The sequence below is a fragment of the Pelobates fuscus genome, chromosome 5 (genome assembly GCF_036172605.1).
Source record: "Pelobates fuscus isolate aPelFus1 chromosome 5, aPelFus1.pri, whole genome shotgun sequence".
NCBI classification, from domain to species: Eukaryota; Metazoa; Chordata; class Amphibia; order Anura; family Pelobatidae; genus Pelobates; species Pelobates fuscus.
Window position 1 is genome coordinate 370,601,959 of NC_086321.1, and position 25,271 is coordinate 370,627,229.

At 39.2% G+C, this 25,271-nt stretch overlaps 1 protein-coding gene across 6 annotated transcripts in view; it reads right to left on the reverse strand.

The window, feature by feature from the left end:
- Window positions 1–227: 227 nt before the first annotated feature.
- The window catches only part of RHOT1 (ras homolog family member T1), a 36,130-nt gene continuing 11,086 nt past the window's right edge, over window positions 228–25,271 (reverse strand). The window contains exons 7-22 of one of the 6 annotated variants that reach the window (XR_010090916.1): window positions 25,136–25,244; window positions 23,444–23,545; window positions 21,807–21,905; window positions 21,498–21,606; window positions 19,859–19,979; window positions 18,153–18,237; window positions 17,624–17,769; window positions 16,656–16,756; window positions 14,873–15,003; window positions 14,641–14,724; window positions 13,860–13,979; window positions 12,899–13,101; window positions 10,358–10,480; window positions 6,640–6,822; window positions 6,375–6,569; window positions 6,181–6,339 (exon numbers count right to left, since the gene is read on the reverse strand). Coding sequence is in view for 5 of the 6 variants with exons in the window: in XM_063456165.1 (XP_063312235.1) it covers window positions 1,411–1,528; window positions 6,679–6,822; window positions 10,358–10,480; window positions 12,899–13,101; window positions 13,860–13,979; window positions 14,641–14,724; window positions 14,873–15,003; window positions 16,656–16,756; window positions 17,624–17,769; window positions 18,153–18,237; window positions 19,859–19,979; window positions 21,498–21,606; window positions 21,807–21,905; window positions 23,444–23,545; window positions 25,136–25,244 (1,795 nt within the window). In the remaining variant the exon portion in view is untranslated. Of the gene's footprint in view, window positions 1,529–6,180; window positions 6,570–6,639; window positions 6,823–8,305; window positions 9,030–10,357; window positions 10,481–12,898; window positions 13,102–13,859; window positions 13,980–14,640; window positions 14,725–14,872; window positions 15,004–16,655; window positions 16,757–17,623; window positions 17,770–18,152; window positions 18,238–19,858; window positions 19,980–21,497; window positions 21,607–21,806; window positions 21,906–23,443; window positions 23,546–25,135; window positions 25,245–25,271 lie in introns of those variants that run through there. The other 5 variants (XM_063456165.1, XM_063456166.1, XM_063456167.1 and 2 more) reach the window with 5 other exon arrangements.

A 25,271-nucleotide genomic window follows, 5' to 3' on the forward strand; every position in this document is an offset into this window, starting at 1 on the left:
GTTAGAACATGTATAGTGGTGTTAGTTTACAAGTTGTCATTTAAATTTGTTCACATTCCTCCTGAGACCTCCACACGTTAAATCAGAGCCCAAAGAGCAATTTAAGGAGCAGCAAGAGGATAAACCGCGATTCTTAATAAAAAAAAAAAGTGACACATAATCGCGGTAATACAGGTTTTTCTGCGTGTTTTTCTTTTTTCTTTAATGAAATCCACGAAAAAGGCAAGTGATGAAAAATATAGGTTTTATGAGTCCACACCCCATAGGTTTAATTAATAGTTACAAAATGTGCTCCCTGATGCCATAATTATCTGTAGGATTGAAAGAATACTGTGACATTAACTAAAAGAAGCAAAAAACTTAAAACGGTGTATATTTTTCTAGACTAACGGCTAGATTACAACAGTGGCTACGGTAAGAAATAAAAAGTGCAATTTTATCTCAATCATTTAGAATCTGCAAATAGTTCAATCGGGCTATAAAACAACATATTTGAAAGAAAAAAATAAAATAAATATAAACCAACAATATTTTCAATATTACAATACCTGGCAGTTTTTTTTGTTTTTTTATTTAATTTTTTTTTTATATCCCTGCAACTCAAATTTAAATTAACATTAAATAGCATGTATTATAATCTTGAACGCTCCACATGCACATTTAAAAAAATAACTGGGGCCTTATCTTATGACATTCAAGGGAGAAATATTACTCGGCAAGGCTCACTTCTGAAGGATCGAGCTAAACTAACTGAGATTTTTAGCTGTACACTGAAATGGGATTTTGAAGATGCGACCAAAGCACTTTCGATCATGCTCGATAAGAAGGGAGCAAGGGCTAACCTGCTATATACATTATATACAGGGACCTTCTTTTTGGGCAATTAGCTGCAGAAACAGATTATTAAATGCTCTCCTGCACTCGTAGTGATTAGACTATGTACGGAGTACTGCAGTGAAACAGACAACCTGAAAGCTCCGCATTTTGGTGGATACGTAGAGCTGAACCTGTAGGAAGACAGATCCCTCTATCATTAGAATAGTATAAAAAATGAACTGTTAGTCCGAAACTGTAGGATCACTGTGAGTTTCCTGATAAGGAAAATCAACAGTTTCTGTAATAACCCTTATTCACGCTTTGGTGCCGGACGGATTTCACTGAACACTGCATCAACAGACTGGGGGTGGAACCTAGCCCTGTGTTAAAATCCACCGGCAGTAAGGCTCCTCCCTCAGCGTTTGTCCTGTACCAGCATTGAGGCCATTATTGAATACTGATGATGTTTACTTATTAAAAACATGTGTAGTGCACGTTACAATGGGTAAAGTCATTAAATAAGCCAATGGCTGCAGGATGGATAGCGGAAATATGGGGGGTTTTGGCTGTAGGAGTGAGGCATGACTCCTTCCATCATCGCTGCTTCAACAAGGCCTTGTACATGGCGAAACCTAAAACGGCAAAGACAGTAGCACCGAAACTCGCTCGTAGCCAAAACGTGGAACTTTTCAGCTCTGCCTGTGACATGTGCCTGCGTATATAAACAAGAGACAGGAGATCAGTTTTCGTGCAATGAAGGCATTCGGCAAAGCATCTAAGACTCAAATCACATGACATTACATGTTAAATACAGAGTGTATGAGAGTACCACTGTACTTCAAGGATGGACACAACTTAGCCCATCTTCCCAGTTGTTAAACTACAAACACTCATAATGCTTTGCTAGACTTGAGGCTGGCAAAGGTTCATAAAGGTTTTTAGCTCTTTGACAACTAGAGGAAGGAGAGCTAAATTCTGGCCTCCCCTGTAGCAGTGCTGAAATGCATTTACAACAAATATACACTCTTCTTATTTGGAAAAAAATAGATTGGGAGTAAAAAGGAGTTTCAGTGAAGCAGGAAATTGAAAGTTATGGCCATTACAAGATTATGTTAAATAAACCAAAGTGCTTGTCCCGCTGTGTGAGCAATAAAGCTGGTTATATTAACACAGCTTTCTGCTAGGAAGGGATAAGGCTTTATTTAAAAGTCATTTCCCCTTTATAGAATACACAGGAGATGCTTTATCGAAACAAGAAGGGCTCTGCTAAACACACATTCCATACACACATACCACTAGTATCACATAGTCTGGGTGATAAGAAAATCAATTTAGCACCTAATGTCACAAGGCAAGGGAGATTCTCAGCCTCGAAAATGATATATCTGTATGAAAAAGGTAAAACAATTCTAATAATTATCAAGATGATTTATACAGCAAGGTGTGTAAAGTGGCAATTCTTACAAAAATAAATATTTCTTCATAATATTTTCCTTTAATTTTAAACCATTAAGGACCAAAACGCTTTTACAGTGTGACATTTAGCGTGGCCATTAATGGGTTAAAGCACATTACACTTGTCTGTACCAATGACAGCTCTAATAGGTCAGATGAACCTGGCATTAAATCTCTGGGTATTAACACAGGGTTAGGGGCCATTGTTTGATACAGACAGGGAAGGAAGGAAGTAAACCTCCCACTTTTATGGATAACAAAGGAGGGAAAACTGGAAATAAAGCCGATTTTCACCATACTGGATTCTGAATTTCCATATTAAGTTTCCCATTGTCACTATGAGACAGTAAGTAAACAAACTGAGACATGAGCTGTATTTTCCATTTCTGCACTACATTTCCCATCATGCTCTGTCTGTCTTTAGGGAATGGTCATTTCTGAAATGTTAGCATTCAATGCCCTGGTGAATAAAGGGACGGCAACCTTCAAATACTTTGTATTCGCTCATTTGATTTGAATTCTAGAGGAAATGAAAGAGTTAACTAGCCGCTGACTGACCGGTAGTACTAGTCTCAGTAGGAGAAGGTAGAGGTGAAGGAATGCCAGATTGGGCTGGAACTAAAAACCAGCTAGCTCAGTTTGCTCATGATAAATCCTCAGACTGATTCCACAGATATGTCCTCCAACATACACCGATGCACATCTCAAGCATTCCTTTAATGTGTTAGCCCGTACGGTTTCCACTGGAAGGTTATTCCATGTATCTACAACCCTTTCCACATCATTGTTAGCCTTTACTGCTTCCCATGGAAGGCTATTCCAGGTATCTACTACCCTTTCTATAGAAATACATAATGTTATTATTGCTTCCCATGGAAGGCTATTCCATGTATCTACTACCCTTTCTATAGAAATACATTATGTTAGTATTGCTTCCCATGGAAGGCTATTCCATGTATCTACTACCCTTTCTATAGATATACATTATGTTATTATTGCTTCCCATGGAAGGCTATTCCATGTATCCATTACCCTTTATATAGAATTACATTATGTTAGCATTGCTTCCCATGGAAGGCTATTCCAGGTATCTACTACCCTTTCTATAGAATTACATTATGTTAGTATTGCTTCCCATGGAAGGCTATTCCATGTATCTACTACCCTTTCTATAGATATACATTATGTTGGTATTGCTTCCCATGGAAGGCTATTCCAGGTATCTACTACCCTTTCTGTAGAATTACATTATGTTAGTATTGCTTCCCATGGAAGGCTATTCCAGGTATCTACTACCCTTTCTATAGATATACATTATGTTAGTATTGCTTCCCATGGAAGGCTATTCCAGGTATCTACTACCCTTTCTATAGAAATACATTATGTTATTACTGCTTCCCATGGAAGGTTATTCCATGTATCTACTACCCTTTCTATAGAATTACATTATGTTATTATTGCTTCCCATGGAAGGCTATTCCATGTATCTACTACCCTTTCTATAGAAATACATTATGTTAGTATTGCTTCCCATGGAAGGCTATTCCATGTATCTACTACCCTTTCTATAGAAATACATTATGTTAGTATTGCTTCCCATGGAAGGCTATTCCATGTATCTACTACCCTTTCTATAGAAATACATTATGTTATTATTGCTTCCCATGGAAGGCTATTCCATGTATCCATTACCCTTTATATAGAATTACATTATGTTAGCATTGCTTCCCATGGAAGGCTATTCCAGGTATCTACTACCCTTTCTATAGAATTACATTGTTATTATTGCTTCAATGGGACGGTTATGCCATGTATCTACTACCCTTTCCACATCCTTGTTGGCCTTTACTGCTTTCCATGAAAGGCTATTCCAGGTATCTACTACCCTTTTTTTCTTGTTTTATATCATTGTTAGTCCTAACTGCTTCCACTAGAAGACTATTCCAGGTATCTACTACTATAGCCATATAATGGTTAGTGTTTACTGCTTCCACTAGAAGACTATTCCAGGTATCCCTGTGTTCTTCCTAAAACGTAGTATTTCCACACATTATCCTCTTGTCTGTCCGGCTCCCTCTCCAGGATAAAATCAAGTTTTAATTAGTAAGAGAGGGGATTTGGTAAGATATATGTTCTGCCTTGGGGTAATTCAGGCCGTATGTTCTGACCAACTAAAAGGATAGATATGTCACTGTGGTGTTTTTTCTCAATGTTTATTGAAGCTTATAAATCTGATTTACAGCAAGCAAGAACAACAGGAGGCCTTTAAAAACACCAATAAAGTGTGCACACATTAGGAAGGTTGTAATAAACTAGTCTTTACAATTTACCAGTTAGTATTGGCTTAGCCATCGTAAACTCAATCAGCCGTCCATTATCAATTAACACAATGGCATTTATTCACGAAATCTGGGATTCGTGTAGAATTAACAAATGAATTGTAAATATCAATCCATCCACATTATCCCCCACATGGAATATTACAGCCTTAAATTGGCAATTCTACACAATTCCTTGTTTAATGAAAAACTATAAGTGTCATTTTCAGCTACAGTACACGTAACCCCTTAACTCCCAGGCTTAGGGCAAGCTATTATTATTGTAGAAACGTTTGCAGGAAGGAACCAGCAGCGAGTATAACAGACTCGTCAGGTAATTAATGCCCAATAACTATGGAAAGCCTGGCAGGGAAGCTTTGGCAGATGGTTATTACCAGTCAATGAGTAAATGCCTGTTTGTAGACAAAATAATAACTCATAATAATAAATAATTCATATCAGGCATTTAATGCAGAAAGTTTAGAAGATGATTAATACTGAGGGTTTAGTAGATTATCAATACCTGGCATTAAGTATTAGGGGATTGGCTAATTTATACCTTTAACGGAGTACTGGTACTACACCGGTTGATTAGTACTTGCCATTCATTATTCAGGACTTGGTGCCATGTACTTGGTGCTCAGAAAATGATTATTACCGGGCACCGAGTACTGGTGGAGAATTCAGTGGTGGGACATTGGCACAGAGTACCAGCAGATCAGCAGATAATACCTGCATTGAGATCACAGCTGAATGGTAATAACCAGCATTGAACCAATGATTACTGACTAGTAATGTGTACTAGGTGCTTGGGAATGATTAATACCTTGCACTACAGTACTGTCGGCTCAGAGGATTGAGGATTGGGAGCTTGGCAGATTACAACCCGTCACGGATTTCTAGTGGTACAATAAATGATCAGTACATGGCCTTCAGCATTGAGAGCATTGCATCAAATACTGGCAGCTCAGGAAATGACCAATTTCTGGAGTTCTGGTAGCTTGGAAGGTAATTAAAATCTGGCATTGAGTAGGAAATTGGCAGCTGATTCATACCTGGTATTTTACACTGGGGGCTCGGCAGATAATTAATACTTGGCTTTTTACACTGGGGGCTCGGCAGATAATTAATACTTGGCTTTTTACACTGGGGGCGCGGCAGATTATTGATAGCTGGCTTTTTACACTGGGGGATCAGCAGATAATTAATACCTGGCATTTTGTACTGGGGGATCAGCAGATAATTAATACCTGGCATTTTGTACTGGGGGCTCGGCAGATAAAGCCTGGCATTTTGTACCGGGGGCCTCGGCAGATAATTAATACCTGGCATTTTGTACCGGGGGGCTCGGCAGATAATTAATACCTGGCATTTTACACTCGGGGCTCGGCAGATAATTAATACCTGGCATTTTATACTGGGGGCTTGGCAGATAATTAATAAATGGCATTTTGTACAGGGGGCTCTTTAGATAGTTAATACCTGGCAATTGTACTGGGGGCTCGGCAGATAATACCTGGCATTTTAAAACGGGGGCTCGGCAGATTATTAATACCTGGCTTTTTACACTGGGGGCTCGGCAGATAATTAATACCTGGCATTTTGTACTGGGGACTCGGCAGATAATTAATACCCGGCATTTAGTACCGGGGGATCAGCAGATAATTAATACCTGGCATTTTGTACCAGGGGCTCGGCAGATAATGAATACCTGGCATTTTGTACTGGGGGCTCGGCAGATAATTAATACCTGGCATTTTGTACCGGGGGCTCGGAAGAGAATACCTGGCATTTTGTACTGGGGGCTCGGCAGATAATTAATACCTGGCATTTTGTACTGGTGGCTCGGCAGATAATTGATACCTGGCATTTTACACTCGGGGCTCGGCAGATAATTAATACCTTGCATTTTGTACTGGGGGCTTGGCAGATAATTAATACCTGGCATTTTGTACTGGGGGCTCGGCAGATAATTAATACCTGGCATTTTGTACTGGGGGCTCGGCAGATAATACCTGGCATTTTGTACTGGGGGCTCGGCCTATAATACCTGGCATTTTGTACTGGGGGTTCGGCAGATAATTAATACCTGGCATTTTGTACTGGGGGCTCAGCTGATGACTCCATGAAGACAGAGCTTTCGACGTAGATGACCGGATGGACTTGATGCCCCAGACTGCTCCCTGTATCTGTTAGCAGCGATTCCCCCAACACATCTACCCCGGCTCTCAACCTTATACACACATGCACATGATTTGTCTCACTAGAGAAACGATCAGCAGAAATCCCTTCCCCACCCAGGAATGCAGCATGCTTAGAAGTGTGATAGGCTGGTATCGGTCATATACCTTTCAAGCACCGTGCCCCCATACACTGAAGCAAGTGTGCTTGAAAGGTACAGTGTAACATTATAGATTCACCAACCAAAATAACAAGTAATCACCAATTGCTTTTTTTCTTGATTATATTTATATTAAATGAAAAAACTTTGGGAAATATGCATATTTTCCCTTGTACTATCAATTTTAGACACACGTTTGTGATAAAAAGATAATAAGTGTAAACAGGGTATATTGGGCTCCCTTTTTATTTTAAGAGATAGCAAACTTAAAGTGACACTGCAGGTGCGGTAACTCCATCTCAAGTAAGTGGTCATAGTATCTGGAGTCCTCTGGAGCTGCCCTTCCATTAAGCTTTAAACATTTTTAATGTTTTAATGCTCACCCCCTCTGTGCTGTTTGGGAAACTTTAGCCTGAGCAGCAGTGCCAAGGATATCCAGGCCCTAACACCAATCCAATGAGATTAAATGGATATAGTGCCTACAGTGTCCCTTTAATTGAAAGCTTTTACTACAACATACAGACCTCTTAACCAGGTGTTGCTAAATGTCAGACCCCGGATGAAGTAGAACACTCCCGTGATACCTTATCAGCATTTGGGCTGGCAAAGCACAAAGGAATTTGTAGTTCTACAACGGCCAGAGTTGTCTCTCCCTTTTGGCCTCTAAATCCTGGTTAAAAAGTACATGTTGTCATGCACTTGGTGTGATTACTGGCACAAACCAACACCTCATGCCTTAGCAGCACACCGTTTAAAGGACTGTGAGGGGCAAAGTGAGAGTTAGTGGCAATGACATTGATCGTTTCAACAAACAACATCCTATCTCCAATTCCTGCTATTCTATGTGTGAGAATGTAGTTTAAAGGGGTTTCCTTTCGTCCTTTTCAGTTAAGGTGAAAGTAACGATTAACGAGCAGTAAGAATCTTTCCGGCATCTGAAACATCAATTTGTACTGTTATTGTAAACAGAATGTCTGAATTAATTATGTCTGACAATAACAGATCAATGCTCTACCTACTAGCTACCACTGTCTGTCTTATTTGTGTTCAAATAAAATGATAAAAAACTAATAAATAAATAAAACAGGCTAAAATATTTTATAGAAGGCCAGTAGTGTCCAATACAACTCACTAAATACATTGAAATAAAATCAATGGTAGCCCTGATTAAAAAAAAACAGTCAAACAACAAAAATGTTAGCTAGGTTTCCAGATCAACTACTTTGGACTTAAACTTGAAATTCACTTTGAACGCCTAACAATCCTCACTCTGTGAATAACCCTGTGTGAACTTTCTGGTCAATATCCCATTTGCTGAATTGTACACGTTCCATCACTGGAACGTGTACAATTCCCCTTTTTGCATTTCCCCACATCACCTGCATTTTCTATAACGCAAGCTATCCTGCTGCAGTGAAAGGCAGAGTATGAGAGTCCTATAACTTATATACACAGAAACCCTCTAACATTGTGTGCAACTCCATACAATGATTACTTATATTAACCCCTCAAGTGCCATGCACAAGGCAGGCATGCCACAATATAAACCGATTTACCAATACCCTGGTCCTTAAGGGGGTAACAGAGCCCTTGGCAATTACATTATCAAAATACAAACTTTGCTTCTGGTAGAAATTTAAAGAAAAGCCATGTGCCTTTTCCCCTTAGCCCACAATATCACCCTACCTCCAATAGAAAGTGATCTGTCCATGTGGTGAACTGCATTTTAGATCTTAGTATATGTTGTCATAACTGACCAAGCCAGTAGTTCTGGGTTAGTATGGGTGTTTATCGAAAGAACCTTCCCTTTACAGTAGGATGGGAGGCTTTTAAACCACGTTCCATTTGATCATGGATTCTACAAATAACGTCTAGATAAAACAATTGTGTTTTAACTCCATATCGGGGTTTGTGTCTTGTTGCAGAGCCCCTATTTCAGCAGCCAAACAATACGGGGGGGATAATGCTACCTACATACATCTGTTCAATCGCCTCTCATATTACTGGCCAGGAGAGTGATTTAAAGTTAAAACATTAATGGGGAGAAATGATGCAGGAAAAACAAGGTGAGAACAGCCCAGATAAGTTTAAATGGACACCTAAGGAAAAGAAAAAGAAAATATGAGAAAGAGGAGAAAAAAAAAAAAACAGTGAAGAGAACTGTGATATAAAACACAATGAAAGAAATAGAATTTATATAGGAGATTGTGGGAAGTGGATAAAATGAAGAATTAGGGTAAAATCAATGCCAGCAAGAACAACCTGCCTATGTTACACCCATCTCTTTAATCCAATGATTTAGTATTAGATAAAAGAGAACAAATATTATCAATATAATGGCAGACACAGTATCATGCTGCAGGATATAACCCAAATGTACTACGAATATATTAACAAAAAAATCGAACAGGGAGGGTCACATTTTTGGTTAGTGCGTTATCGTCATTTTTGCTACACATTAGGAAACAATCAATGCATCTCGCCAGCGTTCTATTTTGTCCTTTGAACTCCCAGTCTAATGAACCATCCCAACGTAGGCCAAACCTATTACTGTGATGCCTACACTAAAATAGGTTTTAGGTGTGGAGCTTCTGCCAAATTTAATGTAGCAAAAAACGGAACACATTAATAGGTTTGTTTGTTTTACATTGTATGAAATATATAGATTTTAATAGAACATTATAATAACGGTGGATCATTTAAAATTGATACATGCGCAGATATATTTGTTTACAAAGATTGTCATTGGCCTAAACAGAAGATTAATAGGATAAGGGAGCAGTAAAAGGAGACAGCAGAGGATGGATGTGGAGAGGGAGAAAGAGGAGGAGGAAGGATTTGGAGGAAAAGAAGATGGAGGGATTTGCAAAGTGAGAGGTGTTGAGAAAGGTGTGGAGGGGATGGGGACTGATAGCTGATGATTTCAGCCATGGAGTCTGGGCCAGGACGGATGAGGGAGAAAAGGAAAGTAAAATCACCTTATTACAGAGGGTGGTTGTGGACATAAATAGCCACCTCAGAACTATAGTGTCAGGAATGCATCTTATAGTGCTCCATTAAGATAGACATAGAAAACGTTAAAAGGGAGAGAGTCAGAATTTTACATTTACCAAAGTGAAAAATCTGCTTTGCTGCCATCATAATATAGTTAAGGAGACAGGATTTATAATGTTTCTGCATAAAATATGCCATCTTCATTTACGAAAGAACATGTTCAGTCTATATCACCCCACGAATGGCTCTTGCAGGGTTTATAAAATCCATGAAATGTGTTAATTTTAGCTTCCAGTAAGGGGAGCTGCTAGGATGGTTCACTGAGTGAGAAGACAAGCTGAACAAGAGCTACACGGCAGTCAAATAATGCAACAAAGCAAGTTTATATTAGTGTGTTAAGGCACACGGGGACGCCAATAATAAAATGAAAGACCTGTTCACAACGGCCGTGAAGAGTTTGTCCTTTACAGACTGGAGCAGGTCTGAGTTGAGGAGATTCTGACAGATGCAGAATGTGCATCTATTGCAGGCACACAGACAGCGTAACCGGGCATGGCTGCAGAAAACACACAGAAGGATACAGGATCAGAGCATCTTCCAAACTGTGTGTCGACGTGTAACCACAAAAGGTTCTCTGCAGCAGGGGTGGCCAGAAATTAGACACCCAGCATGCTGGCAAAGCATCATGGGAGTTATAGCTCCGCTGGACAGGGCTATCTTTTGGCCACTTCTGCTCAACAATGTTATGGACTATTCACTATTACTGTAGCCCTGGCCTGTTGTCTGATACTAAAAGTCACTTAAAAAAAAAAGCTGCAACAAGCAACACCTCCCGATGTCTGCAAGGCTCACAGAGTACTGCTACTTCAACAGGGCAAACTTTTATATTCAGACAGGAAGGCCTTCATCTGTATATATTGTCTCAATCATGATGGTCTTCCCACGTAGGGGAAAGATCGATCAAGAACCAGTTCAGTGTATTTCACATTATTCTAATGTTTAGTGGAAATGTGGCTAAAGATGATTAAGTAGGTTTCATGTGAATGTGCAGTATTTAGATCTGATGGTAGCTGAGAGTGAAAGGAAGAGGGATGACATGTGACAACACAAAGCAAACTCCTCACACCCTCAACTAGAACGAATCCTAATCCCTGCTGAATGTAACAGAGGGGGTTTGTTTTACGGTGAATGGAGATGCCACAGCTGGGCTGCGTTACAACACGCTAAACCAATCTCCATTATTTTAAACCAAAACTCTCCTTTGACTGTACCCTCTCAAAACCGTCAAAATATACCAAAACAAACAAAAGTGAGTATAACACAAGAGAGCAGCGCACTATTGTTTGTTTTGGTATAATTTCCATTATTTGTGTTGTCTGAGCTTGGTGCAACATGTCTTGTTTGTGATTATCTAGGTCTTACTTCCTGCAGAGGCCTGTTGGGGGGAAATCCCGTATTTAAAAAGAAAATACAAAACATGCCAACATGCGCCATCCACTTAGGACCGAGAAGGAAATGTAAAGTAATACTGCAGGCAACTGGATACTTAACAGAAAACACATCCTGACTGAAAACGGATATCTCGGGTTACACATGCAAAATCAGAGCACATCACTTCAAAAGAAAGAAAAAGAAAAAACAGGGAAAAAAGAAAACAAACAAAAACAAAAAACAAAAAACACAACCATTAACTCTTTCATGGCCAGAGTGCAGTGAAGCAAGATGCAGACATCTTTGTTTAATTGCGCCGGTCCTGTAAAAATAAAACCTTTCACTGCGGGACCGCCATGCAAGTGTAATTCCTTTGCCGTCAAACCAAAGAAAGGGTTAACTCAAATGTTATCCTTACAATAGGTGGAATATAACCTGAATTGCAGGTTTGTAGAAAACACAAGTAGGGATACAATAAACAGTCTGAACATAGAACATGCTACCATATGTAACTAAAGCAAACAGCTCACTATGGTAAGGGAGCGTTTTAAAAGACAGACAGACAGACAGGTAGAGGATCTTAACTTATACGCGGTCTAAAAAAATTCAGACCTCATAGTAACTTTGAAGCAGGAGACATGATTGTCAATTTGTGTATTAATAATTACTAAAATTGTATAACAAAAATAAATAAAAAATATCTATATATATTGAGAGGGGGGGAAGGATGGGTGTCCCAGGTAAGTATGTCAATCTCATTAAAGCAGTCACAGAGTCCATGTCGACTAGGACCTGCAGAAATGTAGGGTTTGACTTGTGCTGGTTTCTGGTCTATTCAGGAAACTATTTAAAATTCTTTTTGCAGGAAACAAAAAAAAAAAACCCCAAAAACTACTTTAGTTTCTGCAGAAAATGTTTTCAGTAATATCAACACTAACTGGAGGGAAGTTACCAAAAATATTGTAGGAAGAAAAGGTGACGTATTTAATAAATAGGAGAATGTAAGATCCTGCAAAGCCGAATTCAATAAATATATACTTTTCTATGACTAGATAAAAGGGAAGAATAATAATTATTATTACATTTTCATTCATTAAATAAATGTATCCCAAACAGGAAAACATGCATATATAATGTAATCAGTACACAGAATAATAAGAGATAATGTCGACTGATCAGTGATCATATTGTGACAAATACATATTGACTTTGTAAGTGAACACAAGGACACAAAATTCCCAACACATGTCAATGTTGAAAAACAAAATGTAAAACTACACATTGCACCAGTCTAGTAAGAATGTGCCACTATACTTGTGTTTGTTTTATATGTTGATATTGGGGGTAGGGTATTCTACGGTGGTAGAACTACAAAATTAGTTGGGTTCATTCTTGGTTTGAGCGTTAAACGCGGGAAAAGGATTGTAACAGTACGAATTGCTTGTTAGAGTAAAGTACTCTCTCGGTCTTCTAAAAAGCAGCAGACAGAAATTAGCAAGCAGCATGCAGTGTCTGGGGCAAGCGCGCAGCAGTTACTACTCACGGATACATTGCCATTGTGGTCATTTTGATGAAGATTTCCCGGGTTGGGTTGTCGGCAGTGTTGCAGGTGAAAGCCTGGGGTGGTGGCATCTTGTGCTTCTTACAGAAATCAGCTGGGGAGACGCTGCTCTCCTGCTTCACCTCGTGAAGGTCGGACTTGGCAGCCACGATGAGACACGGCGTCCTGCTGTCCATGTAGTGTTGCTGTACAGACAAAAGTCACGTTAGAAGTCATGTTGAACTTCAGCTCGGTGGAGCTGGACTGCATGCAGAGTCTCTCCCCAACAGAAAAGCAGAAATCTGTACTCGTTCATGCTTCAGAAAGGAGAAATATATATAAATCAGGAGAAATAAAGAGGGATATGCTGCTTTCTATTTATCTAAAGCCAATCAACACCTGAAAACACCAGTAACTCGACCACCACCTGTCAAGCTTTCTGACATGCTCCTTCAAGATCAGACAGTGTTCCTGAACCGATGGGACTTCATATACACAATGTTACTCAGGAATTAGGCTAGTAGCATCACTGACTGCATAGGTTTCAAGGAAACAAAGCAAATCCTGTAAAAATAACTGAATAGGAAAAATTGCAACGATCCACCTCGTGCGGTTTCTTCAACCAATCACCTGTGAACATTACCTGTATGGTCTTTCAAACTGACTCCATCTGGATTAAGCAGCACAAATTTACTGTGGATTTAGAATGATAGGCCCACATTCTGACTGTAAACACAGGAAACCACAAAATCCTGGAAATAACTTAGCTTTATTCAAATCCTGGACAGATGCCGTCTCTACTTTTTGGAGCATATGCAATTTAAAGACCATGTAAAGAATCTACGATGGACTTAAAAAAAAGAATGACTTGACAAACTGCACTCGGACAAGGAAAGTGACATAACATGCAGTTTTAGAATAGAGGGAAGACAAAGCTTTGCAAAATGGACCGACCGGTACTAACCTTAAATATTCTGCTGCAGTAGTCAAATGATTCGGGATTAGTGATATCATAGACCAAACATACAACATCGCACGATACGTCAGCCGGAGACAGAGCTTCGCATTCCGCAACATGATGTAACTGAAATATAACCCTGCATTAACTTCATGCCGTGAAAAAATGATAGTGCAGACCTGCTTGTAGCCAGCATTAAATGGCGTGATATGCGATGTACTTTATATTTATAATACGAAGGAAAATATTTACTTACAGAGACATCTACAATTTAAAAAAAATATGATTAGACCTGCAATAACGATACTTTTAAAGCACAACAATTGGAAACGCAAGCTCATTAGCAGATCCCCCACCCCAGCGTCAAAGACTTGCCATTTTGCAGCAAACTATTTAGATTTGCATGCATTGTCAACAAGCCATTCACAATAGCAAACCTAAAACAAAAATCTGATAATCTGTATTAAAAAAGAGAAAAGCTGTTTTACCGCTACAGTATTGCAAAACAGGTAGAGACACCAAGAAATGTCCCACCAGCTGTATGTGGATATTCTATAAAAACGAACATATATAAATGCAGATATTTACGCACACACTCTATTTTCTAGTGTTTTAGGCACTCAGTTTTTCCCAAATCACCGTACTACCTGGTGTATTGCTTCCCTGTAGACATTGAGCACTAATAAAAAATTATTATGAATAAATGCATGAGCACATTTATATCACCACCTTGCTGGTGGGTTCTGCTGTCAGTACGAATAGCTGTTTAAACATGCAATACACTTACCAACAGATATTTTTCCTGGCCGTACACGTACACTGTGTTAATTGCATAGTAAGACCGGTGCTCCTCCCGAATTCTTTTCTGCCTCTGCGAGAGAAAAAGGCATCCGACACTGCCGTGTTACGTGACCTCCAATAACACAGGTTAGCCCTCTCCTTATCCATCCTAAACTAATTACCATTAGACCTAATATTAAGGTGGAAATGGGGATGGTGAGGAAAAGCATCACATTTACCATCAAATTTCTCCCTAAATGCGATTGGAGTATACCACTTTTCCCACAGCCTTTAGAGCCAATGACACTGCACCGAAAAACATTCCTCTGCGTCTGCCGCTTGTGTAGATCGATCTTTTTATCCCTCGTCACTGAAATTAGAGGAGATCAAAATTAGCAAAATGCCTGACCCCTTAACAGGCAACAATCTCAAAGCTGGCTTATTCACACGAGAAAGCACATACAGTATAAATGCCTTGAGGACCAATGAACTATAACTACACTCACAATAACTAAGGTTTTCTCTAATTCTCGTTAGGAAGGAATTAAAGCACTGCTAAAGCATTTAATGTGTTTGAAGAAAGTATGCGTTTTAGAAACATTTTGTTTGGAGGAATATGCTAAGACTCCACCTTAAGTAAGCTGTGAAGTTTCGGCACCGCATTCTGAAACTAGAAAAATGCAGAGTCAAGCTACAAAATTAGCAAGGGGAATGGAAGACTTTAGTTATTAAGGATACAGATTGTGCAATCATTTGTGCTAGGAAGAGAAAGCATCTGAAAATGGACATTGTAACAGGCAAATTGTTCACTGATAACCTGTTCATTCACATGATGGTATTTATAGGACACAGTCATAGAAAGGAGATTTTGGCTAAAGCAGTACAATATTTTTTTTTATTTACTTTTAAATTAAAGGTGTTAATATATCAAATATGTACACAATACTGTATATAGGGAATAAACCATACAGAATTATACCTATTAATGAGTAACATAATTTGGCTATTTTGGGGCTAAACTCAAATTTCAAGTGTAAAACAGAGTTTAGCCACAAGATGCCGCCAAAGAATTACTTTAAAAACATTTGAGGAGTAAAATGAAAAGTTGATTAAGTATATAAAAAAAAAACAACTTTATTTTGTATGTATGAGAAGCAGATTGGCATTTAGATTTTTAGTTAAAAAATATTCTCATGAGAAGATTCTCGTCAGGAGAAATTTTATAACTAAAAGAAAATAACGTAAAAAATAAAGCAGCCTGCCCAGGTTACAGGCTGTTGGTGGAGGCGTGCCCGTCACTATGTCGCTATTTGGGGTTGTCAGCGTCTGAGGGGGGGGGGGGGAATATTTACATTTTACTAACACTCAAACACTGTGTGCCTGCCTTACTTTAGTGAGGGGAGCTGGGGACAGAAGTGGTAGGTAGCTCTGCTGGAGCAGTGCCTGCCTGTTAAACAAGAGAGGGAGCCAGCAAAAGGAGTGAAGGCAGCTGCTGTCACCATGTGCTGCCGCCAATCATGCTTTATGTGGGATCCTCCATTTAATCTTATTAACATGGTGGTTGGAGTGGTGTCTGCTTTAATAAGCTACTCTGAAACCGGGAAGTGATGGAGCCAGCCAGGGAGAGATTTGGTGCCCTAGTGAGTTCCATTAACAAACAATAAGGCTGCCAGCCAGCCGATGGCGGTGAAGTAGGCAACCTCCCACAGAGTTTAATCAGAGTTTTGGGACGTCACCCAACAATCTGATTAGGTTTTTTTTTCCAACTCTAACTCGCAACAGAGAGAGAAGGGAATAACAAGGAAAAGTGCAGTACTAATATTTAAAGGGACAGAACACATTTCATTAAAAGACACACATATTAAAAGTTTAAGCTTACAAAAAAAAAACACAACAGAAAAAAATATTTTATAAATTATTTTCTGCAAACAAAAAAAACTGGTGCGGCACTGTCCCAGATGCAGATACGGACAAGCCTCCACTTTGTTATGCACAGTCCTTACGATGAATTGATCTATATACCTGTCACTGCCATGGCCTGAGACTCTTGTTCGGTTAGTATTGAATATCCCAAGTAGCCAAGATACTCCAGACAACGCTGAACGTCCAAATACGTTGTCAAACTAAAAAAAATAAATAAAAAAAGGAAGGTGATTTTTTAATGTGTGCACTTGAGTCACATCCTACTTCCCCACATTTGCTGGATCTCAGTAGCGTATCTGTGGATGCATTCGGACACTCCGACTCTATGATGACATTGCAGCAACCTTCTATACACTCACACATCCCTTTACATAGCCTCTTTTTGGGGGTTTTAGGACTACATTCCAGGTGATTGGCCTCTCAGGTACCTATTACTATGCTAGCCTTATAGCTCTCCAATATCTGTGAGCTTCGCCTGTCAATGATCAGTTTTCGCACATTCAGACCCTTTCAGTTAAGCCCAGCCACTCTATGCCCCATTAATGCCCCACGTTATATTTTAATCTGTGCCATCTCTTTACTAGCATGGTGTGTCCTGTAGTTATGACAGGAGGATATGTTCAGCTAAGATAAGTATTGATATATAAATATATACTTTGTGCGCATGGGCTGATAGACAATGTATAGCTTATATGGTTTACTAGACATTGGCTCTGGAGATTTTCAGGGGGGGGTAAACGCACATTCCACTATACTTGAGGCCCACTTAGGACCAATGTTTTAACCCGACTGATCAATGTACATTGGTTCTTAAACAGCTAAGCACAGCTCCATGCATAAGATTCTGAGCCACATTTATTATACAATGTGCATCTCCCTGACCAGCACAGCAATTTTGCAATGCAGTGTGTAGATATAATTGTATTAGCATTAAAGCACCAATATCCAATTTTTGCACGGCAAACACACTTTAAAGATTTGATTTAGACAAAATAGCCGACGTAGCCAAGAATATTTTATACAACTTTCTAGCTGCATGAGAACCCTAAGCAAGAAGATCTCCTTACGTCCACTGTGAGAGGAAACCCTGGTATGTGATCCATCCCTTCTCGTTGGTACAAACTGTGTTGTTGACATCAGGGCCCCATGGCATGTAAGGGAAGACTTTGAATAAATCCCGAAGCTCATCGGGTGACAAAGCACAATCTCTGTCCTGTAAGAGAGGAGGGATTCTGAGACTCTGTCACATCGCTATAAAGCAAGGTAAAGAAATGAGACATTTTGAAGCTGCACCACATCCTCATAAGGTAAAGAAAGAATTGCATTTCTGCCACATCACCATAAAGGGGACACAGATCTCCTCAATATCTCAATAAATAAAGGGAACAAGGATGGTGACATTCCATACATAGATTACTAAAAAAAAAATATATATTCCCCCCGTTGAAGTCAGTCGTAATTTGTGAATAATAAAAAAGTAGAAAAGGTTAATAAAACAAATACAACTATCCTCCAGAGACTATCCTCTTGCACATATGTGCAGCCATGATTGCATTCTAAATGACTCCAATTCGTTCATTATCGAAGATGACTCACCTGATCGTGTTTATCAAAAACACTTTGGAGAAAGAGGTATGCGTGGTGGTTGAGCTCTGTCGTACAGTCCACAGGCACTTTCAACCTGGAAGAAGGACATTGTTACAAACTTATTCACATGACATTAGAACACATTAGCAGTACATATTAATGTGTTCATACGGAAAGCACTAATGTTAAAGGAACATTATAGGGTCACTAGCATTAACATGTATTCCTGACCCTATAGTGTTACAAACACCGTCTAGACCCCCTTCCCCCTAAATATAGCACAATCTTACCTTTATTCCAATCTGCTCCTGGCTCTGCCCCTGATCTGCCTGCTTGGCTGACATCATGAGAAGCTATAATCTGAGCCAATCACAAAGCTTTCCCATAGGCAAGCATTGGATTGGCCCAAATTGTCAAGGAGGCAGTTGAGGGGCAGAGCCAGCACCAGTCAAACATAGCCCTGGCCAATTAGCATCTCCTCATAGAGATGCACTGAATCAATGCATCTCTATGAGGAAAGTTCTGTCTCCATGCAGAGGGTGGAGACACTGAATGTCAGTCACACTGTGCGGCACTGCCCCAGGAAGCACCTCTAGTTGACATCTGAGGAGTGGCCAGTGGACTTATCTCTAGGCTTTAATGTAAACAGAGCATTTTCTCTGACAAAAACAGTGTTTACTGCAAAAAGCCTGAAAGGAATAATTCTACTCACCAGAACAAACACAATAAGCTGTAATTGTACTGGTGACTATACTGTCCCTTTAACCCCTTAAGGACACATGACATGTGTGACATGTCATGATTCCCTTTTATTCCAGAAGTTTGGTCCTTAAGGGGTTAAGCTAAGTAATAACATTTATTACTGGCCATGAGAGTTTAGAGTATATATAAAAAATAGATTAATAAAAGCCCATCTGACAACTTAGCACAAGGTAAATGGCATTATCTGAAACGTGTACAAGGCCGGTCTTTTTAATTTCTAACAAGTGCAAAACACTCCAGGGGCTAAAGCGAGAATTGTTGGTAATTCAATGTGAATTTTAAAATTTTATACCAAAGTAACAGAATTGAAAACATAGCTGACCCGTTTTCAATTCTGCTATCTTATGAAACATGTGACATTTTTTTTGTTTACACTTTGTAAGGAGAATCCACTGCGCAATTAACAGAGAAACATAGAATGTGACGGCAGATAAGAACCATTCGGCCCATCTAGTCTGCCCAATTTTCTAAATACTTTCATTAGTCCCTGGCCTTATCTTATAGTTAGCATAGCCTTATGCCTATCCCACGCATGCTTAAACTCCTTTACTGTGTTAACCTCTACCACTTCAGCTGGAAGGCTATTCCATGCATCCACTACCCTCTCAGTAAAGTAATACTTCCTGATATTATTTTTAAACCTTTGTCCCTCTAATTTAAGACTATGTCCTCTTGTTGTGGTAGTTTTTCTTCTTTTAAATATAGTCTCCTCCTTTACTGTGTTGATTCCCTTTATGTATTTAAATGTTTCTATCATATCCCCCCTGTCTCGTCTTTCCTCCAAGCTATACATGTTAAGATCCTTTAACCTAATTCAGTCTAAAACAAAAAAAGTCCACATGACATATGGCACAAATACAAACAGCAGAGCTTACTAGGAACTATGAAAAGCAGTTAGATAACGCGGACAATTAGTAACTGTGCTTAACACATCAAATAACGGAGCAACGTACGCAGGGAATAAATAGTCTGGGGTAAGTTCTAGGTCATCATCGTATCCGAAACGTCTCAGCACAGTCCATGTGGTTTCATGTCTCCCCCTCTGGATAAAAAGTGTGTGTAGAAACAGGAACCCTGCATGAAAATACACAGACATTACTTCTTTAAAATGGATGTCCGACAACTTTTATGCATTTTGTAGCTTTGGGCCCAAATAACTACTTTTATTATATTCTTGTTTGTCCAGTTTCTTTGTAAAATACTTCCTTCTTACAGGTTACTGTAGCTGGTGGGACGTCACACCTCCCAATAGTGTTTTCTTCAGGAATACAGTTCTTCTGATCTTCGGAAAGTAAATGTTTTTGGGAGTTTTAATTAGGGATCGACCGATATTGTTTTTTTAGAGCAGATACCGATAATCTGTGAACTTTCAGGCCGACAGTCGATAATGATATTCTGTACATTTACCATTTTGAAAAAAATAAACAATTAATACTACCTGTGTCTGGTAGTCTAGTTTGTTTTGTGAGGGCTTTTTTGGGGGGCTCAAATAGCTTGAAGGCTTTTAAAGTGAGTCAATCTTTTTATATCTTGTGAGCTTTTATGATCTACTGTGTGGTAAAATCCTGTACCCTAAGGGCCATATTACGTTATTAGCATGCTGAAAGGACCACTATAGTGCCAGGAAAACAAACTCGTTTTCCTGGCTCTATAGGGTCTTTAGGTCCCTCCCACCCTCAGGGTCCCACTCCCGCTGGGGACTCTCCACCCTCTTCCGATGTCATCCGCCGAATGCGCATGCTTTCCTATGGACGTCAGCGTCTACTCACTGTGATTTTCACAGTGAGAAGCGCGGAAGCGCCTCTAGCGGCTGTCAATGAGACAGCCACTAGAGGCTGGATTAACCCATATGTAAACATAGCAGTTTCTCTGAAACTGCTAGGTTTACAGCTGCAGCGTTAACCCTAGATGGACCTGGCACCCAGACCACTTCATTGAGCTGAAGTGGTCTGGGTGCCTATAGTGGTCCTTTAACAACTTCTAGCTTGTGGCATTACTACCTTTCGCAGCTCCCTGTCATGGCTTCACCTGCTGTGTCTTCTCGATCCTCTAGTGAGCACTCCCTCACAGACGCAGAGACTGCAGACAGGCAGATGGTGAAAGGGCGTAATTCCCCACCTCTCACGAATGCTGGGCACACCTTAAGGGGCCTTCTCAACAAGCTCAGATGCAACGTGGCACAAATAGAAGGTAAAAGGCAGACAGCACTACTTCAGCTCCTCTCAAAAAGTCTTGCGATTCACGCACCTGGTTTTGCCTGCATGGAGCCAGGGCCTCGTGAATCGTGGTGAGAGGACAGATTGGTCGCGCACTGGACCACCTCATTATCGATAAGATTTAGGCCAATACCGATATTTAAAAAATAAATAAAAATAAACACGGAAAATCGTCTGATAATATCGGCAAAACCGATAGTTGGTCAATCCCTAGTTTTAATTTAGCCAACCGCTTTACTTTAGAGAGCGGATAACTGAACCCAAACATTCCTGGTCTGCTTATTGACTCCAGCATTTAAATTTTTGTGACATTATTACTTTAAACCAAACCCTTCATACATTGTGATAAACTGTAGAGTTGTACATTTGTGACTACCTTTCAACGTCAGACCGTTTCCTGATACGCCATCATGGACGTTCTTTCGCACGACATTTTTAACATCCTCTAGAGCCTGGGGTGCAAGTGGTATGTGAAAACAGGTCCTCTGCAAGACATTACATATATACACCGTTACTAATCAGATCCAGTATGCTGCATCAAGTCACAAGGTCAAAACACGGCTCCAAGCAAGTATTGGAAGCCAGGGAATATAAAATTAACCAAACAAGGTTTATGAAATACCTGATAAGCAATTGGAGCAGAGACTGCTACGGGTAATCCTGTTGATTACAAACAGCAATTTACCTGGAAAAAGTTGAGTTCAGCATCGTTTAAAATCCCATCGTTGTCCAAATCAGAAATCTTGAAAATGCGAGTTAGAGACTTTATACAAGCTGGCTTTAACTGTTCAATAGAAAGCAAAAGTCGACAGGTTTAGAGCAAGCACTTACCTATCTTAATTCCCACAATTTCTTCCCTCCCAAATTTGCTAATAAAATGGATGGCAAAAACCTTTTGCTGCGTTCCAATGTCAGGTATTTTCACCTGTTTATTTATGCTTTCCATATATTACTCAACATAAATGACACCCAGTGCACTGCCTATCTGCATGTTACAGTGATGACCACATACCATGTAATGAGCATGTTCACCTGATTTAGTGTTGTGTTTCCTCAAACTTTATTATACTTTAAATTCAGATCCCATCACAATTTTCTTTGCACTTAACATTTTTTATTATAGATCTCTTACGATTTAGTAACAAATATTACGTGATGTTTATCCAGAGAGAATATATTGTTCCAGCATCCCTGATTGTCCGTCCGCACAAACTATTCTATGCCTTTCAGAAGGATGAGGAGGACAAAGAAACTGTACAGTGAATAGCAATATGCCCCATACTAACTATTACAGCAGATAAGTGCAATTCTACGTCCCTGATCAAAAAAGTGTTAAAAAAAAAAAAAAGTTGGATCTTTGTTTTTGATGTTAGCTATGCATGTTGCATTTGAATTGTTACTTCGTTATTTTAGGAATGAATGTAGAATTGAGTTTAAGAGAGTGTTGTACAAGAGGAGCTTTCATTCACTTAACAAGTGTGTATCCACCGATAGATAGGCAATACAAACGTAGTTTATACAAAGTGATGGCGAAAACGCCAACGAACCTAGATAAAGTGCTAGAAAATGGAATATTTAGGGCTCAAACGAGATTGCAATCTATGGATCTTTCAAACAAGATATATAGTTAGGTGTCTTGCCCAAGGACACTTACTGTTAATGTGGTTAAACTGGGATTTCAAATTGCCTTTCGCTGTACCCCACAAGGTCTAATGCAATGGTACCAAACCTTTTTTTGGACCAATGTACACATCTATGAGAGGCACCTAAATTTTTTAATCAATTTTTTTTAAACTTACTAGAGAGATATATGCACTTTTAGCCAAACCGATTCATTAGTCTTAATTAAGCTCTGAAATCAATGTATTTGTGGCACACTTTCAGGTGGGTTAAGGCACATCAGTGAGCCATGACACGCCAGCTGAAAACTACTGGTGTAGGGTATAGACACAAACTGGCATTGTGGCGTGTCATGACCGCGCACAAGAGACGCACTGTTATGTAAACATTGGTTAAAGTATGTATAAGTATTTCAAATAAAGAGCATTTTAAAACAGGCCTCGATCAAATTTGAAGAATTTCTCTTTAATCACACTGTTGAAACATAAAGGGTTTTTTAAAAATTTTAAATAAGTGCATCACATTTCTGAGGTGTTTGTGTCCACAAATAGTAAGTTAACAAACGTTGGGTAATGTTTTGATGAACATCTGTAATAAATCATGGAATATACGATCACAGACAATACAGTGACATAAAGTTTCTCAACATCACTATCAGAGCCATACCAAAAAAAAACAAAAAAAACATGCCCAAGTCCTTACCTCTTTTTCTTCTGGGCAGTACAATGGACCTGTCGGGTGTAATACAGCCTTCTGTGCATAATAAAACAGTTCTGAAATATTTTTCAGGTTTTTTGCAGAACACTGGAAAATCAGAGTAACAAATGGAAAAACCGTTGGATACAAAAGAGATATCTTCCCATTAAATCAACACAGAAAAAAAGGGCAGTAAAGAATATTTATCAATCATTTCCGTAAACCAGGTATAACATGTGCCCATATTCTCAGGAATAAATAGCAGCAATACAGATCCTTATGGCAATGGTCGATTGTGTTACATAGTAATCTAGGTTTAAGAAAGGGTTCAACCTTGAAACCTATTCTTTTATGCAGTTCATCTAAAAGAATAGAAAAAAAAACAAAAACGCTATTGTAGTCATCTCCAATTATGCCACAAATAAACTGAAAAAAATCCTTCTTCACTCCATTATTACAATCAGATTCTCCTCGGATGAACAACCTGTTCACATACCTATTAATTATATCCTGGAATATTCTGATTTAACGAAAAAGCATAAGAGCCTTGTTTTTTTTTAATATCTAATAAGCAAACTTGACTTTACAGTCAAAAGTATTTATTTAACACATGGAGATAAATAATTGTACATCTAACTATGTGTGACATCAGCCACGTAGCAAAGTATTCACCGCGTAGGTTCTCATGATGGGCAAACGGGTCGGAATTTGATAGATCTGCTTCAGCACAAGTGAGTTAATCCGTGAATAACACCTTTCACAGAGCCATCTACCGGAGCACTGAGATAGCCTCAAATCTTGGCAATCCTGGCTCTTACCGGTCTGCCAGGTTTATATTAGGCATTTAGTACAGTATAACAGAGCTCTACATAATATCTATCACGGTGCAGTTTGCAAATATTAGACAGAGACACAAGTTTTTGTCTCACTGGATATAAAGCTGAACATTGATTGGCAACGATGTGCAGACTGCCAGCTTTCATTTGAGAGTATTTAAAGCCATAAAAAGAGAATGGTGTGTTAAGTGCATCCCACGTTACATAGAGTCCCTCCGTTTTAACAGTTAGAAGTAATTTGGAAAACAACAAGAAATTAATGCAAGTCACCAAATTCAGTATTTTCGATTGCATCCTTGGGAGATGATTGACTGAAATTTGGACGTTAGATACCTTCCATGTCAGAGCTTTCTCAGACCTGTTCTGGTTAGTTTTAACACACCTTACATTTTTTTCTTTCACAGATTGAATTATTCAGATTTAGGATGGCTTGCTTTATAGAAACCCCTTGGCTCCTTATACTGAGAAATGCTAGTAACGGGCCACAAAAACCATTTCAATATCCAGAATCACATACAGAGATACATTGCATTACTTGTGCTAAAGCTAACTTTGCAACAATGCATTCTGTGCCAACTAGAAGGCTGAGCCACCAACTGTCCCATGATTTATGGACCTTTAAAAATGGAAGAACTACGTCAAAAATGTATATAATAATTCCTGCAGGATTCACAGCTTGTAGATTTAACGAACACCAAATTAAACCTGGCAACTTGCACTTTATAACCTTAGTCATAGTTACACTTCAAATTCAGTGGCTAGTAAACAGAGACAAATAAATACTTATCTACCTTCACACACTTCAGCCTTTGATTATTGATTCTACATTTAGTACAATTGACCCGAATAATGTTCCTCCTACCTCCACACACGTCTCAATTTCTGAGTATTGGTTCATGATGGGTAAGATGGTTTCCATGCTGCTATATTCCAACAGATCAGATTTATTCCCCACCAGGATTAGAGGTACTCTGGAATAATAGTCACACAATGTAAAT